At 39.6% G+C, this 22,383-nt stretch overlaps 1 protein-coding gene across 1 annotated transcript in view; it reads right to left on the bottom strand.

Annotated features, from left to right (window-relative positions):
- The window catches only part of prkx (protein kinase X-linked), a 218,672-nt gene that overhangs the window by 136,062 nt on the left and 60,227 nt on the right, over positions 1 to 22,383 (bottom strand). The window contains exon 4 of the mRNA XM_051926670.1: positions 8,147 to 8,231. Within this exon, the coding sequence (XP_051782630.1) occupies positions 8,147 to 8,231 (85 nt within the window). The remainder of the gene's footprint in view (positions 1 to 8,146; positions 8,232 to 22,383) is intronic.

Here is a 22,383-nt window from a genome sequence, read left to right as displayed (position 1 = left end):
TATATCTATATATATACATACATCCTCATATACATACATATATATATACACATATTATATATATATAATATATATATATACACACACATCATACACACACCCACACACACACACACACCACATACATATATACAGTCATATGAAAAAGTTTGGGAACCCCTCTTAATTCTTTGGATTTTTGTTTACTCATTGGCTGAGCTTTCAAAGTAACAACTTCCTTTTAATATATGACATGCCTTATGGAAACAGTAGTATGTTCAGCAGTGACATTAAGTTTATTGAATTAACAGAAAATATGCAATATGCATCATAACAAAATTAGACAGGTGCATAAATTTGGGCACCCCAACAGAGATATTACATCAATACTTAGTTCAGCCTCCTTTTGCAAATGTAACAGCCTCTAGACACCTCCTATAGCCTTTGATGAGTGTCTGAATTCTGCATGGAGGTGTTTTTGACGATTTTTCCATTCAAAAATCTCTCCTGTTCAGTTAAATTTGATGGCTGCTGAGCATGGTCAGCCTGCTTCAAATCATCCCATAGGTTTTTGATGATATTCAAGGTCAGGGGACTGTGACGGCCATTTCAGAACATTTGTACTTCTCCCTCTGCATGAATGCCTTTGTAGATTTCGAACTGTGCTTTGGGGTCATTGTCTTGTTGGAATATCCAATCCCTGTGTAACTTCAACTTTGTGACTGATGCTTGAACGTTATCCTGAAGAATTTGTTGATATTGGGTTGAATTCATCCGACCCTCGACTTTAACAAGGGCCCCAGTCCCTGAACTAGCCACATAGCCCCACAGCATGATGGAACCTCCACCAAATTTGACAGTAGGGTAGCAGGTGTTTTTCTTGGAATGCGTGTTCTTCTTCCGCCATGCAAAGCGCTTTTTGTTATGACCAAATAATTCAATTTTTGTCTCATCAGTCCAAAATCACTTTGTTCCAAAAGGAATCTGGCTTGTCTAAATGAGCATTTGCATACAACAACTGACTCTGTTTGTGGTGTGAGTGCAGAAAGGGCTTCTTTCTCATCACCCTGCCATACAGATGTTCTTTGTGCAAATTGTGCTGAATTGTAGAACGATGTACAGATACACCATCTGCAACAAGATGTTCTTACAAGTCTTTGGAGGTGATCTGTGGGTTGTGTGTAACCATTCTCACAATCCTGCGCATATGCCGCTCCGGTTTTTTTTCTTAGCCTGCCAGACCTGCTGGGTTTAACAGCAACTGTGCCTGTGGCCTTCCATTTCCTGATTACATTCCTGACAGTTTAAACTTCTGAGATAGCTTTTTGTAGCCTTCCCCAAAACCATGATACTGAACAATCTTTGTTTTCAGATCTTTTGAGAGTTGCTTTGAGGATCCCATGCTGTCACTCTTCAGAGGAGAGTCAAAGGGAAAAACAACTTGCAATTGACCACCTTAAATACCTTTTCTCATTGATTGGACACACCTGTCTATGAAGTTCAAGGCTTAACGAACTAATCCAACCAATTTGGTGTTGCAAGTAATCAGTATTGAGTAGTTACATGCATTCAAATCAGCAAAATTACAAGGGTACCCAAATTTTTGTTCAGCCACTTTTTCACATTTGATTTAATTTCATACAACTAAATACTGCTTCACTAAAAATCTTTGTTCGGAAAACATCGCAGTAATCAGATGTTCTTAGGAAATGAAAGACATACCACTGTTATCTTTTTTGTTGAAAGTAGAGTCAATTATTATGCAGGCTGAGAGGAGTTCCCAAACTTTTTCATATGACTGTATATACACACACACACACATATACACAAACACACACACACACACACACACACACACACACACACACACACACACACACACACAGATCAAAAAACTTAACGGAACATAAATCACACATCGGATCTCAACATACAAAATATCCATCCATCCATCCATTTTCCAACCCGCTGAATCCGAACACAGGGTCACGGGGGTCTGCTGGAGCCAATCCCAGCTAACACAGGGCAAAAGACAGGAAACAATCCCAGGCAGGAGCCAACCCACCGCAGGACACACACAAACACACCCACACACCAAGCACACACTAGGGCCAATTTAGAATGGCCAAATCCACCTAACCTGCATGTCTTTGGACTGTGGGAGGAAACCGGAGCGCCCGGAGGAAACCCACGCAGACACGGGGAGAACATGCAAACTCCACGCAGGGAGGACTCGGGAAGCGAACCCGGGTCTCCTAACTGCGAGGCAGCAGTGCTACCACTGCACCACCTTGCCGCCCCATACAAAATATTCAAATGGAAAATCCTTACCAAGTAATACTGTGTAATTTGTTGAGAACAAAATGATGTAAAAACAGTCAATGAAAAACAAAATCACCAACCCATTAAGGGCTGGATTCAACATCACACCAAAAATCCAAAGTCAAAAATTGAAATCACAGGCTGATCCAGCTTGTATGAATTTCAACATGGCAACCCATAATGGGACTCAGTAGTGTGTATGGTCCCCATGTGCCTGTATGCACTCCCAGCAACATCTGGACATGCTCCTGATGAGATGGTGGATGGTGTCCTGGGGATTTCCTCTAAGATGTGGACCAGGGCATCAGTCGGCTCCTGGATGCACCAATACATAACATCCCAGATGTTCTTAGTTGGATTCAGGTCTGGGGAATGTGCAGGCCAGTCAATTGCATCAATGCCTTCATCATCCATTATCCGCCTACACACTCTGGCCAAATGAGACTGGGCATTGTCAAGCACGAAGAGGAACCCGGGGCCCACTCCACCAGTGTAAGGTCTGATAATGGCTCTTATGATTTCATCCTGGTACCTAACAGCAGTCAGGGTTCCCTTGCCTAGCAAGTGCCACCCTCCAAGAATATGCCTCCCCAGGCCATCACTGACCTACTGCCAAACCAGTCATGCTGGATGATGCTGCTGGATGCACAACATTCACCATGGCTTCTCCAGACGCTTTCACGTCTGCCACATGTGCTCAGTGTGAACATGCTCTTAACAGTGAAAAGAACATAGTACCAATGGCAGAGTTGCCAACTGTGGTATTCTGTGTCGAAATTTAATTGAGCTTCACAATGATGTGCTATGAGCACAGGTCCCACTAGAGGTGTTGGGCCCTCTTGCCCCCTTCATGGAATAAGTTTCTAAACATTTGGTCAGTAACATGCACACAAGCAGCCAACAGGATGTCATTTTGTAGGGCTCTGGCAGTGCTCCTCCTGTTCCTCCTTGGACAAAGGAGCAGATATTGTTCCTGCTACTGGTTTGATGCCCTTCTACAGCCCTGTCCAGCTCTCCTCGTGTAATAGTCCATCTCCTGGACTCTCCCCCGTACTCTTGAGACAGCAAACCTACTTGCAACAGCAAATAAGTATGTGCCATCCTGATTGAGCTGGACTACCTTTGCAACCTGAATCGGCTGCAGGAACCGCCTCATGGTACAAGTAGCGACAAGAACACTAGCAAAATGCCCAACTAGAGACGAATCAGTCAGGAAGGATAAGTAAAGAGCAATTATCTGTGGCCACCACCTGAAAAACCATTCCCTTTTTGGGTCAGCATGCTGTTGCCTCTCCAGTGCACCTGTTGTCACTTTCATTTGCCCCAAAGCAGGTGAACTTGATTCACAATTGCTTATACTCCCTAACTAGACAGATTGATATGTCTGAAGCTTACTGACTGTGATGTGTAAGTGTTCCCTTAACGTTTTTGAGCAGTGTGCATGCATGTGTGTGTGTGTCTGTGTGTGTGTGTATATATATGTGTGTGCATATATATGCATACATTAATGTATGTTTGCTATTATACAGTATATATTATGAAAATATGTTGCATTTACAGTACATACTCAAACAATCTCTTACCCTTGGAAGAGTGATTTTGATGTCAGTTCTAAGCTTAGCTAGAAGACGATTTAAGTTCTAGTAATGATTCATGCAACAACATTTGGTACAGTGGAACCTCTAGATACGAGTTTAATTCGTTCCAGCACTGAGCTTGTATAGCGAATTTCTCGTATCTAGAACAAACTTCCCCATTGAAAATAATGGAAATCCAGTTAATCCGTTCCGCACCCCAAATATATTAACATAAAAATCAATTTTCCTAACAAATAACACTGATAAATTATATATACTGTAGTCTACCTTTAATAAATAACACTGGTAAATAATATAACTGATTATTAAAAGAATCAAAACAGGTGTCCAAAGTGCAGTACAGCATTCAATAAATGTTTAAATAAATAATCCTTAAAACAGTTGTGAAGTGGAGGTTTAAAATACACAAGAATAACAATCGTTTAACACGAGGTTAAAACGTCAAAAGGATGCAGTCTTTAAAAAACAGATGACAATCACCGGTGCTTCTTCTCTGTTAGCGTCTCACCTGCGGGCTCTGCAACAGGCGAGACACTCTTAATGCAGCTGACCTTCTCTACACCGTCCTGCTTCAGCTGTTTGGCTCGCCTGTTCAGCTACACGCCAGCCTGCTCTGCTTGCTTTTTTTTTTTTTTTTTTTTTTCTCTCTCTCTCTCTCTCTCCCCCTTAACCGGCTCGCGCTTCTCTATATATGCGGGGAGGACATGGCAGCTGCAGCCCATCAGCCACAGGAACAATCATGGATGTGGGCAGTTTCCCACCTGTGCACTTAAGTGAGAAACGCAGACACCGCAGATCGCGGCTCGCAACTGCTACCACGCCCCCTCGCTAAGCTGAGAGCTATACCCACAGCCTGGCTCGTGGCTCGTTACGCGAGCCAATGCTCGCATTTAGATCAAAAATTTTCGCTCATACTTTCCTCGTATTTTGAATTTCTCGTATACAGAGGTGATCGTATCTCGAGGTTCCACTGTACTAGCATTTCTTATACATCTTAAAGATATGTACAGTATATTTAAATTCATCTATAAACCTAACTTGCACAGTGTCAGTGCAACTGTGGGCAAATTTGGGTAGATGTGCAGGTTACACATGCAGGGATGACTTCTGTCTTGTGACAAATGCTGCAGAGAAAGACTCCAGGGGGGTATTTTTCGTACGTCGCTTAAATCATCCCAGATCAGATGCCTCATCTTGGATGAGTTAATGCCGGTGAAACTCATCCGGGATAAGTCGGTTTTTCAAATGCAGCTGTGTAGTAGATTAGTCTAGCTCAGGGGTGGGCAGATTCAGTCCTGGAGGGCCGCAGTGGCTGCAGGTTTTTCTTCCAACCCAATTGCTTAATAAGAAGCACTTATTGCTCAAGTAACACTTCTGCTTCACTTTAGTTTTCTCGCTCGTTAAGATGTTGAACCTTTATTACTTATTTTAGTCTTAAACAGCTGTAGTCTTGTTTTTTAATTGCTCCTTATTAGCAATAAAATGCAAATGACAAAAGAAACCAACATTTCTCCATTTAGCTTGTTTCCATTTACACCTGTGTGTATTTATCATGCACTATTAGGTTTAATTAAATACTTGGAAGGAAAGTGAAGAGAAAAAAGTGAAGAACTGAGAATTACTCATTTATTTTAGACTTCAAATCATTTGGATGATATCCTTAGAAAGGAAACAAAATCTAGGACATGAGAATGACTTGACATGGCAGAGTTAAAGCACTAGCAAGCCATGAAATAAAATAATTGACAAGTATTGTTTTTTAATTAAGCAACTGGGTTGGAACAAAAACCTGCAGCCACTGTGGCCCTCCAGGACTGAATCTGCCCACCCCTGGTCTAGCTGGATCCAAACATCCGAGATGATTGCGCGCGCCCGCACTGATTGAAAAGCCCATATATATTGAGTCTGGAAAACATGATCAGCAAGTCTCTGATAGGCTGCAACAAAATGACAAAAGAACAGGTGCATTTTTTCACACAAGTGGAGCAGGACCTTTTACTCGCAGAATATGAGGAATTTCAAGATTTAATATGTACAAGGGGTAACACTGCAAAAGCAGTCCAAACCAGAAAAAACGGCTGGCAAAAAGTGGCCGACAAATTAAACGGGCAAGTAGTGAGCATTGTACGTACTGAATGCAGCATTTCATTTCCTATGTGTCAGATTAATTATTATTTAAATATGTCATAATTCCAGGGGTAAGCTCCTCCTCAGAACAAGTGGCAGGATGCAGTGGTCACTTCATTTCAGGTAAAGGATGGTCATTGCATATATTTGTCCTCGATGTGTGCCATAGATATGTTCCATATAGCCCTCTTTTTTTGTTGGGTAATTTGCAGGGAATGTCATATCCCTAGAACCTGTGTCTGACCAACGAGATATTAACGAAGATCAAATATTTGATGAAGACACTGTGTCTGGTTATTCAGATCTGTGTACAATCCAGTGCCCCAATCACATTTGGAAATCCTGGGTAATGAGAATGTTAGGCTGATTGTGAGATTCTTTATGGAACTGTGGGTGTTTTTGCTTGTGTATTACCTACCTGCAATGGCATGAAAGGCCTCTTTTATTGTCTGCACACGCAGGTGTCCAGGAAACACTATGAAAACCAGAAGGAAATATTTCAGAGCCAAACAGACTTTACAAATTGCCTGGCAAACCTCACTTTTAGATAGATTTTCCACATCGCCTACAGTATATAAAAAAGTGCCGCTTGCAAAAAACCTCAAAGCAATGCATACTGTCTGTGTGGTTGTGAGAGCCCGACTTCGCCTAGTTTGACCTCGAATATAAGGTGCTAATAAATCTTTGAGGTACATCATTCCCCCTCGGTTAAAGCAGTATCTTTCGAAAAGAATTTCCTCCGGGAGCAATTAAAGGATCTTGCCGATCACGCAAAATCCTATCTATATGAAATTCTCTTCTTATAATTTGGGTACCGATATCAATTGGTCGCTCATTCATGAACGCCGAAGCCATGACTGAATGAATTCCATGCATGGACACTGATTAAGTGTGTCAGCTAATTCTTGTTTACATAGAACAAACCTGCTCCGAGCAGGTTTGAGGATTTGGATATGCTGCTATGACAACACATCCAGCAAGAGTTTAGAAAAACTGACAGATCCAGGATCATGCCAAATTGTCAACAATTACATCCGGCTAAACGTGTAATCCACATACAAAAAATACCCCCCAGCTCTTATGACCACAAACAATACTAAGCAAACTTTTTATGCATTTCAGCTAAATTTTGCCTTAACTAGCTTCCATCTATGTTCTTATTTTCTTGCTAAAAACATTATTTTAAAGTAACAGAAAGCGTCTGCCATATTAATTCTCTTCTCATTTCATCTTTATTCATCTCCTTCAAACTATCTTCCCAGACTTTACCCTGCAGTCTTGGAATCAATGTTAGCCTTTCCCAAGACTTTCTCTGGTAAGATTATATTCTTTTTGGCATAGGATGACCAAAACTACCGATAACATACAAGGTCAAACTTTAAAACTGCACTAAATATAACATAAGACACTAGCAGACTTTTTTAGTCACATCTGAACACTGTCTGGTTGTAGGTAGTAATGGGTCTACTAGGATTCTAAGTGAATTAGTAAATAGATGCACCACCAAATTGCAGTTAATTAGATTACGAAGAAAAAAAATTCTCCCATAGACACACAATCTTATTCTCATTTTTATGCTGAAAAATAACCTTTATTGTTTAATCCAATATAATACTGATGTCATCAGGGTCTCACAATGTCTGTCTTTCATATTGGCCACTCTTATCAGGTGCTGGTCGGTTCAGGTAATATTTTGGATGAGTTAAATTGTAACCATATGCTTGCAGTTTTATGACAGGAATTAATTTATAATGGAAATTGAGCTGTTTTTTTCCCTCCTTTAAGTAGCATTTGATCTAAATACATCATACTATCAGGGTTGTCAGACTGAATGTTACATTGCAAGTGCAGTTTTTCCCCCTAGAAAAAATTTTAATAGAGGTTGCACTGATAAATAATTAAATTATGGCAGTAATGAATAAATAAATAATAATGTGACCGATCGTGTGCTTTCATTCTCTGGGTCTGGTTCAGCAATACAGAAAAAGCAGACTTTCAAACAGATACAAAAGTGACACACCTTCAAATGACTAAGTTTACCTGTGCAGGATCAGCTGCAACAATAGCACATAAGACAGTTGTCACACAATGTTCAGAGGCTTTAAAGCCAGCTCACTTACTTTCTGTTCTGTTCTCTCTGTCCTGTTCAGACTGCCTCTCGGTCCGCTCAAGACACTGCTTCTGCCTCTCTTCAGCTGAATGCTCCTAAAGAAGATGCATTCAAGTTCTTTTAATCTGAAGGATCATGCTGGAGCAAGACAGACAACTAGCATGTTGCCAAATTTGCTGTGTGTGTGAATTAATGCTCCATTATGGAAAAAAGATCCAACGTTCCTTGAAATGCCGGAATAAAGGTCTCTTTACTCAGTTCTCTTCTGCTTGCCTTTTCTGTGCAACTCAGAAGTCTGAATGTGACAATATATATTAATATATACAGTAATATACAAAATGTAACAATTTTATAACAAACGAATACAAATTTTAAATTTATATTGACACAAATCATGCCCACAAAAAAAAAACGACATAAAATTTAAATTGAATCACATTTCCTAGATGGCTATAATAAGTAGAAGTTCACAACATTGTTGTTCGTTTTGCATTGCAAGTAAAATTATTAAAAAAGAGGGGTGAGAATTGCAAGGACTGCATTTGCTTTGGAGATGAGGGATGATTATCATGTTATCGGCTAAAAGCATGGTCAGATGTATGTCCTGACACAAGGTTATAAGTATTGTAAAGAAGGCATGTCACCTTTAAGGGCTACAGTTGCTAACATCTCACCACTGGTCAGTCACTTGAGATTATTTTGTCATGTTTTAGCCAGTTTTTTTTTAGTTTTTTTTAGTAAAAGTGCTTATGAAACTTCTTGGACAGGAAGTGTTTACTGAGTGACTTTGAATTATATTAGGCTAGTTTAATAACAGATAATTCAAATATATAACATGCAACTTTTAAAGTCATGTAGCTGGTGAAGTAAAATGTTTCAAAGAAGTGATGCTTTTTTTTTGTTATTGTAATAACTTCTGAAGCATTTTTTTTTAAAGAAAACCATTGCCATAGACTCTTACAGCTTGCTGTGTAAAAGGAAAAAGTGATTTAGTTATCATGGATAACAGAAAACATAAGACTTACGTAAATATATTTTTAAGTTCATGTTTGACAGGTCCTGTTTTCTATTGCATAAAGATTATCTCACATTATTTTTTTTTACATTTTTGTATGGTAGTGTATGGTAGAGTGTTACACAGCTGCCTCATAGTGCTTTGGCCTGCATTTTGAAACCCTCTAAAATGGCCTTTGGGATGGTGTGTTCATTTTCTTCAACAGTCTACAGATATGCAGTCCCTTCCACTTATAATTTCTGTAGTGCAAGAGAGTTGAGTTTGCTTGCAGTACAGAGTAACTCAACATATTGTTCTTGTTATTCAAAAATCAACTTTTACGATTTTTGAGACTTTTTCTTTTGTTATCAATTTTTTAATATATTTATGATTACACAGAATTGAACGACAGAACCAAGTAGCTCCTTACCAATTTGAATAACAGCTCTTTTTAATTTGAAACCATGTACTCAGAACTTTCTTCCCAATTAAGTGAAAAAATTATCCCTTCTCCATATGCCTTATTTGAGATTTGACACTTTTGGGGTGATTATCTCATGAAGGGGACTGAATAATGGTGACAGTTTTTAAATGCAAGTAGTACACAAGTATATGTATCTCAGTATAAAAATTAACTTGTTGTTATTTAAAAAATAACTAAGACACTGTAAATTAAAATTGTTATGTTGTTCATGATGAAAAAATGTGGGGGTCTCTGGTTTCCTCCCACAGTCCAAAGACATGCAGGTTAGGTGGATTGGCGATTCTAAATTGGCCCTAGTGTGTGGGTGTGTTTGTGTGTGTCCTGAAGTGGGTTGGCACCCTGCCCGGGATTGGTTCCTGCCTTGTGCCCTGTGTTGGCTGGGATTGGCTCCAGCAGACCACCGTGACCCTGTGTTCAGATTCAGCGGGTTGGAAAATGGATGGATGTACTTAAATGGCAAAGCTGTTTGAAGGATTCTTTATTTATGTTTCTTGATTATGCTAGACATAAGGTTTGAAGATTGTCTAAGTCCTCTCTTCTTTATATCACTATCACATTCTGAAGTGGGAACAAAGCGAATCTGAGGCCCTCACAATTGGTTGTAACATTTAGGCTCCTATGTTTTATGTTGTCTGGAGCAATTTAAAATGTGAGTTCATGCAGCTTTCCATGCTGATAAAGTTACCTTTGTGATAAGCAATGCTACATTGTTCTCTTCATCCCATGGGAATGCAGATGAATAAGTATAAGGTAGCAACATTCTTTGTCCAGAGTACCCGTTGGACCACATTGAGGTTTTGAATTCACCTCAGGTCATTTTTAAGCGCCTGCCCTGTAATTGTATATGGTGTGAGGGAGTATCAATATCACAGTGAGTGGTGGATAAAAACTGTGTTTTGGAAAACTCAAACTTGTGACCTAATTTCTTTATGTGACTCATTAGTTCATTTACCTGATTACAACTTAAAAGCACCGAACATTATAGCTGGGGTTCATTTTGCAAATCACCTCCCTTACATTCTGTAAGCAATGTATTTCATGGCTTACTTTATGAAAAGAAAGCGAAAAAACATAGCAAGAGGTCAGATGTTAATTTGAACAGTCACCCATATCTTGCATTAGAATGTACAAGAAGCACATTAACAGCATAACATACTTCTAAATTCTGGGGCCTCCATTACACAATTATTACATCTCTAGTGACCTGTGCTTGATTTTTGTTTGTGTACTTTTGTTGTATTTTTTCTGTTGCTTGCACAAGACAGAGTTGAATATCAGTACCTGATTGGCATGTTCAATGCTGCCCATTATGTTACTGTAGCCTACCACAGTGCAAGGCTTTGTGACTTCCACATTTCCCCTGACACAAACATCGGCAGTTGCTGCACTGTGAACAGTGCTTAGGGGGCTAACATCTTTCTTGTTCATCCACTTGATCGCAATTATTTTGCCTTTTTGTCATACACCTACTTGCATTCAACTGAATTCATCAAGCATATCATTATAGTTCCGTGCCATATGCATTGGTTTTACTATCATTGCTATTATATGACTCAACTAATAGTTAAGTTTCAGTTTGTTCTAAAATTAGCTTTATGTAGTAGCTATTCATTCACACACCATTGTGTGTTTTACTTTAAAGGACCACCCACTTTGATTACTGATGAGTTACCATTGAGAGGCAAATTAAATTAAAGTATTCAGGATTTTTTTTGCAGCATTAAGTTATTTCAACTACAAGATGGAAGCAGAATACCGCTCCAATCATTAGCTTAACACTTTGTGTCACATCGAACATTTTAACCTGTGAAACACTCAGGTTTAACTGTTTTTACATAGAATACCAAGCCCAGGAAACACTCTAGATTAATGGCAAACAGGTCTAAAACAAACAAAAAGATTACAATAAATAAAACTACTAGGGATACTCCAATCGATCGACTGCCGATCGAAATCGGACGATTTTCACTAAAAAAAGACTATCACTGATCGGTAAAAAGGCCAATCACAAAAAACGATATTTTCAGCCCCTGCTTTTCTAAGCTTTACAGTAATTTAGTTACAGTACTCCTTTACAGAAGAAGCCAGTGTGCATCTTTTATTTTTCTTCTTTTTCTTTTGCAGCAAGCTTCCTGCAGTGTAAACAAAGGGCACTATTGGGAAGTTTGTTTTATCAGTGAATGAGAGGCAATTGGTATATTAGCCTTTACATTAAAGAAAGCAAAGTAACAAAATGAAAAACAGTAATTGGAGAAGCCATCCTGCGCAACTAGACAACCGGCAACAAAAGCTACTTTAAAGAATACAGGCCTTTGTTTTGTCCTTTAAATTAAAGTGGGCACAGCGACCTTGTTTAAATGCAGCATCTTACACGTTTTATTGGAAAAAGAAAAGATAAAGAAAAATTTGAAATTGCTGCTTAATAAACAATAGGCTTTTTTAAAAAAAAAAAAAAAAAGATCTGTACTGTGTTCATTGTTTATTGCTATGTGTCATACAGTATGTGTTTTGGTAAGAAACATCCATCCTTCCATGCATCAGTTATTGTGCCATCAGTTAATCAGATCTGACTTCTGATCAGTAACAGAAGTACTATGTACCTAAGTACTTTCCTTTATACAATATTTGTAAGTTTTTTACGAAAGGCTGTAAGTGGGGTGTGGTAGTAAAGGCTTTGGACTTTGGATTTCAAACCCTAAGGTTGCAAGTTCAACTCCTGCAAGTCACTTTACCTGCCTGTACTACTACTGTAAAAACAAAAATAAATGTAGGCAATTGCATCTCAAATATTATGCCACTTTGGATAAAAGCATCAAAAATAAGTAACAATAATATTATTGGATCACTGGAGCTGCCTACTTTTGAACAAGCTACAAACAATTCCCCATAAATCAAACACTTCCGCATAAGATTAATTTCTGCTTTTTCTAGGGACTTGCCTCTTGTTGATGGTCACTGTAAAACATAATTTTACAGGAAAGTGCATTCTTTTGAATTGAAATGGGTAATCAGAAGGAATAATGGGAAATTTAAGTGTATATTGTCCTCATTATTAGTTTTTTACATTTTTTGGTGTTTTTCATCAGTTGTATGTTCAAGCTTGTATTTTGTTGCTATAGCCACAGGCAGACAAAGTTCTGACACTAAAGTTTTTTTATTCTCCTAGGTAACTACTTTGGCTTCTTTTTGAATTAATCTTTTGCCTAGCCTCTCAAAACTTAATTCAGAGATGCAACCATCAGTCTGATAGCCTTTCTATTGAGTGTTTTCTGTGTAGAATCTAAGCTGCACCCCCTATAATTTACAATACAGATACACATAGCATTTATACATATCTACAGTGCATCTGGAAAGTATTCACAGCGCATCACTTTTTCCACATTTTGTTATGTTACAGCCTTATTCTAAAATGGATTAAATTCATTTTTTCCTCAGAATTCTACACACAACACCCCATAATGACAACGTGAAAAAAGTTTACTTGAGGTTTTTGCAAATTTATTAAAAATAAAAAAACTGAGAAATCACATATACATAAGTATTCACAGCCTTTGCCGTGAAGCTCAAAATTGAGCTCAGGTACATCCTGTTTCCCCTGATCATCCTTGAGATGTTTCTGCAGCTTAATTGGAGTCCACCTGTGGTAAACTCCGTTGATTGGACATGATTTGGAAAGGCACACACCTGTCTATATAAGGTCCCACAGTTGACAGTTCATGTCAGAGCACAAACCAAGCATGAAGTCAAAGGAATTGTCTGTAGACCTCCGAGACAGGATTGTCTTGAGGCACAAATCTGGGGAAGGTTACAGAAAAATTTCTGCTGCTTTGAAGGTCCCAATGAGCACAGTGGCCTCCATCATCCGTAAGTGGAAGAAGTTCGAAACCACCAGGACTCTTCCTAGAGCTGGCCGGCCATCTAAACTGAGCGATCGGGGGAGAAGGGCCTTAGTCAGGGTGGTGACCAAGAACCCGATTGTCACTCTGTCAGAGCTCCAGACGTCCTCTGTGGAGAGAGGAGAACCTTCTAGAAGGACAACCATCTCTGCAGCAATCCACCAATCAGGCATGTATGGTACAGTGGCCAGACGGAAGCCACTCCTTAGTAAAAGGCACATGGCAGCCCGTCTGGAGTTTGCCAAAAGGCACCTGAAGGACTCTCAGACCATGAGAAAGAAAATTCTCTGGTCTGATGAGACAAATATTGAACTCTCTGGTGTGAATGCCAAGCGTCACGTTTGGAGGAAACCAGGCACCGCTCATCACCAGGCCAATACCATCCCTACAGTGAAGCATGGTGGTGGCAGCATCATGCTGCGGGGATGTTTTTCAGCGGCAGGGACTGGGAGACTAGTCAGGATAAAGGGAAAGATGACTGCAGCAATGTACAGAGACATCCTGGATGAAAACCTGATCCAGAGCGCTATTGACCTCAGACTGGGGCGACGGTTCATCTTTCAGCAGGACAACGACCCTAAGCACACAGCCAAGATATCAAAGGAGTGGCTTCAGGACAACTCTGTGAATGTCCTTGAGTGGCCCAGCCAGAGCCCAGACTTGAATCCAATTGAACATCTCTGGAGAGATCTTAAAATGGCTGTGCACCGACGCTTGCCATCCAACCTGATGGAACTTGAGAGGTGCTGCAAAGAGGAATGGGCGAAACTGGCCAAGGATAGGTGTGCCAAGCTTGTGGCATAATATTCAAAAAGACTTGAGGCTGTAATTGCTGCCAAAGGTGCATCGACAAAGTATTGAGCAAAGGCTGTGAATATTTATGTACATGTGCTTTCTCAGTTTTTTTATTTTTAATAAATCTGCAAAAACCTCAAGTAAACTTTTTTCACGTTGTCATTATGGGTTATTGTGTGTAGAATTCTGAGGAAAAAAATTAATTTAATCCATTTTGGAATAAGGCTGTAACATAACAAAATGTGGAAAAAGTGATGCGCTGTGAATACTTTCCAGATGCACTGTATATAAAAAATGGCAAACTTGCAAGCAATATATAAATGATTTTTATTTGTAAGTAAGTTTTTGTTGGAAAAAGTGTTGTTTAGTATTTGTCTCTGGAAAGAAAGGACTGATTTTCATGGAGAATAAAATAAGAACCTCATAGTACTAAATTCCTCTAATTAGAATTATAAAATGTCATTTTGTCAGTAGCGCCTTCCCTGACATATGAATAGATCACAGTTAAATATCAGCTCCCTTTGTTTTTCTGTGTCTGTCTCTCTCATTCATTTACATACAGTACTAGCTGTCCCCTTTGGCCCTACCCACATAGTAGTGAAAAAGGATAGTTTTAAAATCATTAAAAAAAATGTAATTCTGGCCAAACAGAAGGTAGGTATGCTCCAATGTTAAATATTGGCACTGTATCTGATCGCATTCAGCTCCGACAGGAGAGCATGGAGAAAAGTATGTGGCCATGATATCTCTGGCAATCAGCAGCCATCCTTGAAAACACAAGTAGCTCTGATCTCTCGCTCAAAAATGTCAAACGTTACTCCTTAACAATCTGTAGATCATAATGTCGGCTGAAAAAACAGGTATTGCTAGCTAAACGGAGGCAAGGTATACTCCAACATGTGATGAGAGGTAGACCGTCTCGAATGGAGGCTAGTGTGTGAGTGAGCAGGTCCCCATACCCCTCCACTCGGCCCGCAACCGCTCTCTTGGATTCACACAAATAAATCCGTACCAAAAGCGAACTATGATAAGTAGCGTGATGAGAGAAGTCGCAAAATCAACCGGAATGTTCAGGCAAATTATAGAAAAAACCCCAGATCTTAATCTGTTAAGTAGTTCTCTTGTGAAAAGTGGACAGGTATACAGACAGACAGATGTTGGATTTTATATGTACATACAGTTATATACAGTGCATTCGGAAAGTATTCACAGCACATTACTTTTTCCACATTTTGTTATGTTACAGCCTTATTCCAAAATAGATTAAATTCATTTTTTCCTCAGAATTCTACACACAACACCCCATAATGACAACGTGAAAAAAGTTTACTTGAGGTTTTTGCAAATTTATTAAAAATAAAAAAAACTGAGAAAGCACATCTACATAAGTATTCACAGCCTTTGCTCAATACTTTGTCGATGCACCTTTGGCAGCAATTACAGCCTCAAGTCTTTTTGAATATGATGCCACAAGCTTGGCACACCTATCCTTGGCCAGTTTCGACCATTCCTCTTTGCAGCACCTCTCAAGCACCATCAGGTTGGATGGAAAGCGTCGGTGCACAGCCATTTTAAGATCTCTCCAGAGATGTTCAATCGGATTCAAGTCTGGGGTCTGGCTGGGCCACTCAAGGACATTCACAGAGTTGTCCTGAAGCCACTCCTTTGATATCTTGGCTGTGTGCTTAGGGTCGTTGTCCTGCTGAAAGATGCACCATTGCCCCAGTCTGAGGTCAAGAGTGCTCTGAAGCAGGTTTTCATCCAGGATGTCTCTGTACATTGCTGCAGTCATCTTTCCCTTTATCCTGACTAGTCTCCCAGTCCCTGCCACTGAAAAACATCCCCACAGCATGATGCTGCCACCACCATGCTTCACTGTAGGGATGGTATTGGCCTGGTGATGAGCAGTGCCCAGTTTCCTCCAAACGTGACGCTTGGCATTCACACCAAAGAGTTCAATCTTTGTCTCATCAGACCAGAGAATTTTCTTTCTCATGGTCTGAGAGTCCTTCAGGTGCCTTTTGGCAAACTCCAGATGGGCTGCCATGTGCCTTTTACTAAGGAGTGGCTTCCGTCTGGCCACTCTACCATACATGCCTGATTGGTGGATTGCTGCAGAGATGGTTGTTCTTCTAGAAGGTTCTCCTCTCTCCACAGAGGACGTCTGGAGCTCTGACAGAGTGACCATCAGGTTCTTGGTCACCACCCTGACTAAGGCCCTTCTCCCCCGATCGCTCAGTTTAGATGGCCGGCCAGCTCCAGAAAGAGTCCTGGTGGTTTCGAAACTTCTTCCACTTACGGATGATGGAGGCCACTGTGCTCATTGGGACCTTCAAAGCAGCAGGACATTTTTCTGTAACCTTCCCCAGATTTGTGCCTCGAGACAATCCTGTCTCAGAGGTCTACAGACAATTCCTTTGACTTCATGCTTGGTTTGTGCTCTGACATGAACTGTCAACTGTGGGACCTTATATAGACAGGTGTGTGCCTTTCCAAATCATGTCCAGTCAACTGAATTTACCACAGAAAGACTCCAATTAAGCTGCAGAAACATCTCAAGGATGATCAGTGGAAACAGGATGCACCTGAGCTCAATTTTGAGCTTCACGGCAAAGGCTGTGAATACTTATGTACATGTGCTTTCTCAATGTTTTTATTTTTAATAAATTTGCAAAAATCTCAAGTAAACTTTTTTCATGTTGTCATTATGGGGTGTTGTGTGTAGAATTCTGAGGAAAAAAATGAACTTAATCCATTTTAGAATAAGGCTATAACATAACAAAATGTGGAAAAAGTGATGTGCTGTGAATACTTTCTGGATCCACTGTATTTCAGAATAAACTACGTTTCATTAAAATATAAATTGCCATTTTATTTTTTACCCAACATAAATATATAAATTTGAAAACTGTATAAGAATATTTTGCAAACCTGAAAAGAAATGACATACACTGTCAATAAAGCATCAACAAATACAGTCTAGGTGCTTTAAAATGCCCTGAATTTCCATGTTTAATCTGTAAAGGTCACAGCAAAAGAAGATTTAGTAAGCTCAGCGTTTGATAGTCAGAGCCAGACCTTTCATCTTCTTACACTCTTAACTTAAAAGTGAACAGAAGACACACAAGGGCATGTTTACTGCATTCCATATGTTTTAAGACTGAATCACAAGATATTCCTCCAAGAACACTGATAATATATCTCCCATTTTCACATAATTATTAGTAATTATTAATTAGTACTGTGTAGCATCTGTGTGTTTGGTTGCTTGTCAATTTTTACAAATTAATGACACCTGTCAAGGGTAGGATATAGTAGGCATCATGTGAAGAGTCAGTTCTTAAAGTTGATGTGTTGAAAGAAGGAAAATTGGAGAAGTGTAAGGACTGGACTGACTTTGACACAGGTCAAATTGCGATACACAACTAGGTCAGGGTTCCCACTCTTTTTAAGGAATCATTTTCCAGGACATTTCCAGGAGCTTTTTCCGGAAATTCATGACAGGATCTGGTCATACAGTCATACACTTTAGTTGCAGGCTTAACGCCATTTTAATTTCTCTTTGATTATGCAGGGACTTAGTGTCACCGATATGCTAAATTACATAAAGGCAACAGCAATTAATGCACTGATGTATAATGGAGTTGTTTGACCTCTTTTGTTACACACTTTTTTTAAACTGCAAAACTCTTTTAAAGAAATAAATGCCTCTTGGATTGTGGAAAACTATCCAAACACTGACATATACTGAGCAATTCCATAATGTTCAGTATAGAGCTGTTGATCACACCATGAAATAGGCTACCATAGTGACCTAATTTCAGTAAAAGTTACTTGCATATTACATATTATGTCATTGTTTGTATCAAATAAATTTATGTACAATGTTTGTATTAAACAAAACTGCATAAAGCCAATTTATTGCCTATATCATGTGTATGATGCCTATAACACTAATATATGCAATAACTGGCACACGACAAAACAAAGTCAGAGTTAACTTTCAACTGGTAGCTTTACTGGGAATACAGCAGCTGTAGAATTTGCATAAGTCAACGACAAAGATTATAATAAAGAACTTATCTTTGTGGGAAAAGAAGCAAAATACATCCATTTTAAATCATGATAGCCTTGCCATCAATTCCTGAGTTGAAAACTTGGTTAAACTAGAAAGAATACTAGGAACAAAGGATAAGAGCCTGAACTCCAGTATATTGGAAAAAAAAACAATCTATAAGTCACTGTAGTGTAACCTATGAAAAAGGCATCTGGTGTAGGCCTAGGTTTAGAAACAATGCTGGTGTTGCTCCTTGAGGTCTGATAAAACTGCATCCAGACCGATGACCTTTCTTTTTTTCAGCAACACTTTTACGATAGGCATTAGATTTTGTGAGCAGTGTAAAGTCCTGTTTTCTCTCAGCCTTCTCTGCCATTGCATCTGCTTCTTCTTGCATTGCCTCAATGCTAGTGATTATTTTCTGTCTCTTTGCTGCCACTTTTGTGATTTCAGAGCGGAGCTATTCTCTTTGCTTGTCATTTTCAGTTTCCTTTTTCTTCTTTTTTTCATCATCAAGGTATTGGACATATCGCATCCTGGCATTTCTGCAATGTTGCAAGAGGGGCTTTGGCAATACTCCATCAAATGAGCCACCAGTCAAAGAATCTTGGATTAGACATCAGAGTCCTTCCATTCAGATTTGTAACCAGCATGTCCTTATTCACAGAGTACCCTCTTTCGACCGCTGCTTGCCCATGTGACAATGTGAACAGGTCTTTCATTGATTTCCACAGAATTGCATACTCTGCTTTGTCACCAGCAAATCTTCCCATGAATGTGTTCAGCCGACAGGAGCTACTTCTATACCCTTGAAATTCCTCCTTATGGTGCTGCACCATTTCAGTGAGGAACATCTTGTACTCACTCAGGATTTGGTCACAGTCCTCTGGTGTATGCCATTTGGCGTTAAGAAGCAGCTGTAAGAGCTTCTCAAACATGGAGGTGGCACGCCTTTCATCGCTGATCATAGTTACTGGATCTAGGCATGCCATGTGCCTTACTGCTGCATAATTCAAAGGGCATCTGTCCAGCAGTTTCTTTGCTGTTGCGGACAGGAAGGCTACACATTCTCTCTCTACACATTCCTCTGGAGGGAGCTAACGTTCTGTGGAATAATGGAAGCAAGCTAGAATAAGAAGTTGAGCCAGGAGCTGTTAAGCATGTTCAGTTGTGCAAATAAACGGCACAAGCCAAGTAATATTTATTGTGTTGCGATTGCTCGACTACAAGGATATCACACGAACCTACACAAACACACAAGAACAGGCATTTAGATGTAGGCTTCAAGTAGCCTAAGCCCTATTTGTTTTAAATGAAAGCAGTAGCTCTTTGTCTAATTCTTTTGAAGACTGTTATCGTGTTCGTGCTGTTTTAGGTTTGGTTCACTGAATTTATTTGCTTAACAGTGGGACCACATAGGCCTACAAAATGATTTTAGATTGATTAAGCAATTTCCTCCGGGATCAATAAAGTATTCTGATTCCCGTCATTAGACAATTAGCACTATGCTAACACCTAATGGGAATTGCCATTAACAGGCTAACAGAAATTAGCATCGCCCATTTACTTGACATGTTTAATATGCGACCTGGGTCCGCATCAGACGGTATGAAGTAACAAAACTGTCGGTTGCACCATATGCACTGTGGTCATACTTACAGTCATGCACTCAGCAGAAATTTCAAGTGATAGATAGATAGATACTTTATTAATCCCAATGGGAAATTCACATCGATGAACTGATGTTCTGTTGTTCTCCTGTCAGCTACTGACAAGCTAGAGCAACGAGGGTCAAAACTCAAATATAATTGCCTATACTGTACATGTCTCAGTAGGTGGAGACATTGCGCAGCAGAGGCCACGACCTAGCTCAGCTGTCATCATATCTAGACTTACGAACAGCAAGCTGTTTCAAACAGAAAAATTAAAAAGCGAAAACAGAAATAAAATTCCAGGACAAGAAAGATTATTTCCAGGACATTTGGCCATTTCGATCAGTTTCCAGGTCATTTCAATGACTGGAAAATAACCCTCAAAATTTTCAGGTTTTCCAGGACGCGTGGGAACCCTGTAGGTCAGAGCCTCTCTAAAACAACAGGTCTTGTGGGGTGTTGCTAATATGCAGCACCTACCAAATGGTGGTCCAAGGAAGGACAACCACTGAACTGGCGACAAGGTCATGGGCATCCAAGGCTCATTGATACGGAGAGAACTCCAGGCCATCTGGTATCATCCCAATGAAGAGCTAGTGTAGCACAAATTGCTGAAAAACATCATGCTGGCCATGAGAGAAAGGTATCAGAATACACACTGCATAAAATTATAATGTGTATGAGGATGCATAGATGCAGACCAGTTAGAATGCCCATGTGGACATTTGTCCAGTACTGAAAACACCTACAACAAGCATTTGAGCATCTGAACTGGATCATGGAGCAATGGAAGAAGGTGACCTGATCCAATGAATCATATTTCCTTTTAGATCATGAGGATGGCCAGGTGCATATATATGTTATTTACCTGTGGAAGTTATGCCAGCAGGATGCACAATGGGAAGAAGAAAAGCCAGTGGAGGCCATGTGATGATCTGGGCAATGTGTTGCTGGGAAATCCTAGGCCATGGCATTTATAGGGGGTGTTACTTTGACACATACCACTTACCTAAAGATTGTTACAGACCATGTAAACTAATTCACAGCAACAGTATTCCCCCGATGGTAGTGGCCTCTTTCAGAAGGACAATGCACCCTGCCACACAGGGAAAATTATTCATGAATTATTTGACAATGGTTTGAACATGATAAAGCATTCAGGGTGTTGACTTGGCCTCCAGTTTTCCTAGATATCAATCCAGTGAAGCATCTGTGGTATGTGCAGGTATAATAAGTCAGATCCATGGAGGCCAAATCTTACAACTTACAGAACTTAAAGGATCTGCTGCTAACATCCTGGTGCCACATACCACCATGTGTGGCTGGTTGGTATAAGCATTTTTAGAAAGCACATTAATCCTCACCTTTGTAATAAGTATCTAGTGTGGCAGTGGAGGCTCAGCTGTGAGAAAAATCTTGTGTCTACTAGGGTTTAAAGTCTTTCAAACATCTCTGAAACCCACAGGTTAGCTTCAACTTAAATCTGGTGTAACTTACGATTCTATCTGCAATACGATAATTTTCAACATATACTCATCCTTCCATCACCATGATTCACCAGGACAACATCAAACCATTTTTTTTACCTCAGGTCTTTATTGTTCAAGGTGTCTGGTTTTTACCGACTTCAATGGCATATTTTTTCTTTATTCTTCATAAAGCATACCAGAATGGTGATTGACCACGACTGCAATAACCAATTCTTGACAATAAGCCGCGTGTTTTGATATGCCTCTTGTTGCACCAGCTATAAGTTGATGGACTTTTACATGTCCGCTTAACTAGACATTGTGTCAGGCTTTGCCAACACCTCTCATCGTTGGACATTTTTGGAGTGGACATGGGGTAGAGAAGCCTTTTACCCTTTGGCATAAAGTAAAAGTAAGGTAAAGCTAACAGACTGATTTCTACTTTGTTGCTATGTATAATAGAAGGCAGTATTTATGTGACTATAAAGACCATTAGGCAACCCTGCTGAAACAAGGATTTGGGTGTTGTTAACTAGGGTTGTCATATCACATGTCACTATTAAATTATAAATAAATACATTTAGAAGAAAAATCATTTTTAAAGATGACATCTAAATATAAATGAAAGGCTGTTTGTTCAAGCTCACACTCATTTTAGCACTGTACATGTGTTACCCAGCTTCACTCAGGAAATTTCGTAAGACAATGGGAGTCGGTTATAGTGTCATCAGTTAATTAGGTTTATCAGAAGTACTATGTAACTAAATGCTTTCAAAATACAATATTTGTAGGTTTTACTTTTGGGTTCTAATACTTTTGGGAGCATACTTTAACTAAATCTGGAGGATTCCACCAGGTGGCAGTGCGAGAAATCATCACTATGAGAAAAGAATGTCTGGT

Source organism: Erpetoichthys calabaricus, chromosome 4 (genome assembly GCF_900747795.2).
Source record: "Erpetoichthys calabaricus chromosome 4, fErpCal1.3, whole genome shotgun sequence".
Classification (NCBI taxonomy): domain Eukaryota; kingdom Metazoa; phylum Chordata; class Cladistia; order Polypteriformes; family Polypteridae; genus Erpetoichthys; species Erpetoichthys calabaricus.
Note: the sequence above shows the minus strand (reverse complement) of the source record. Positions and strands in the feature narration are given on the sequence as shown.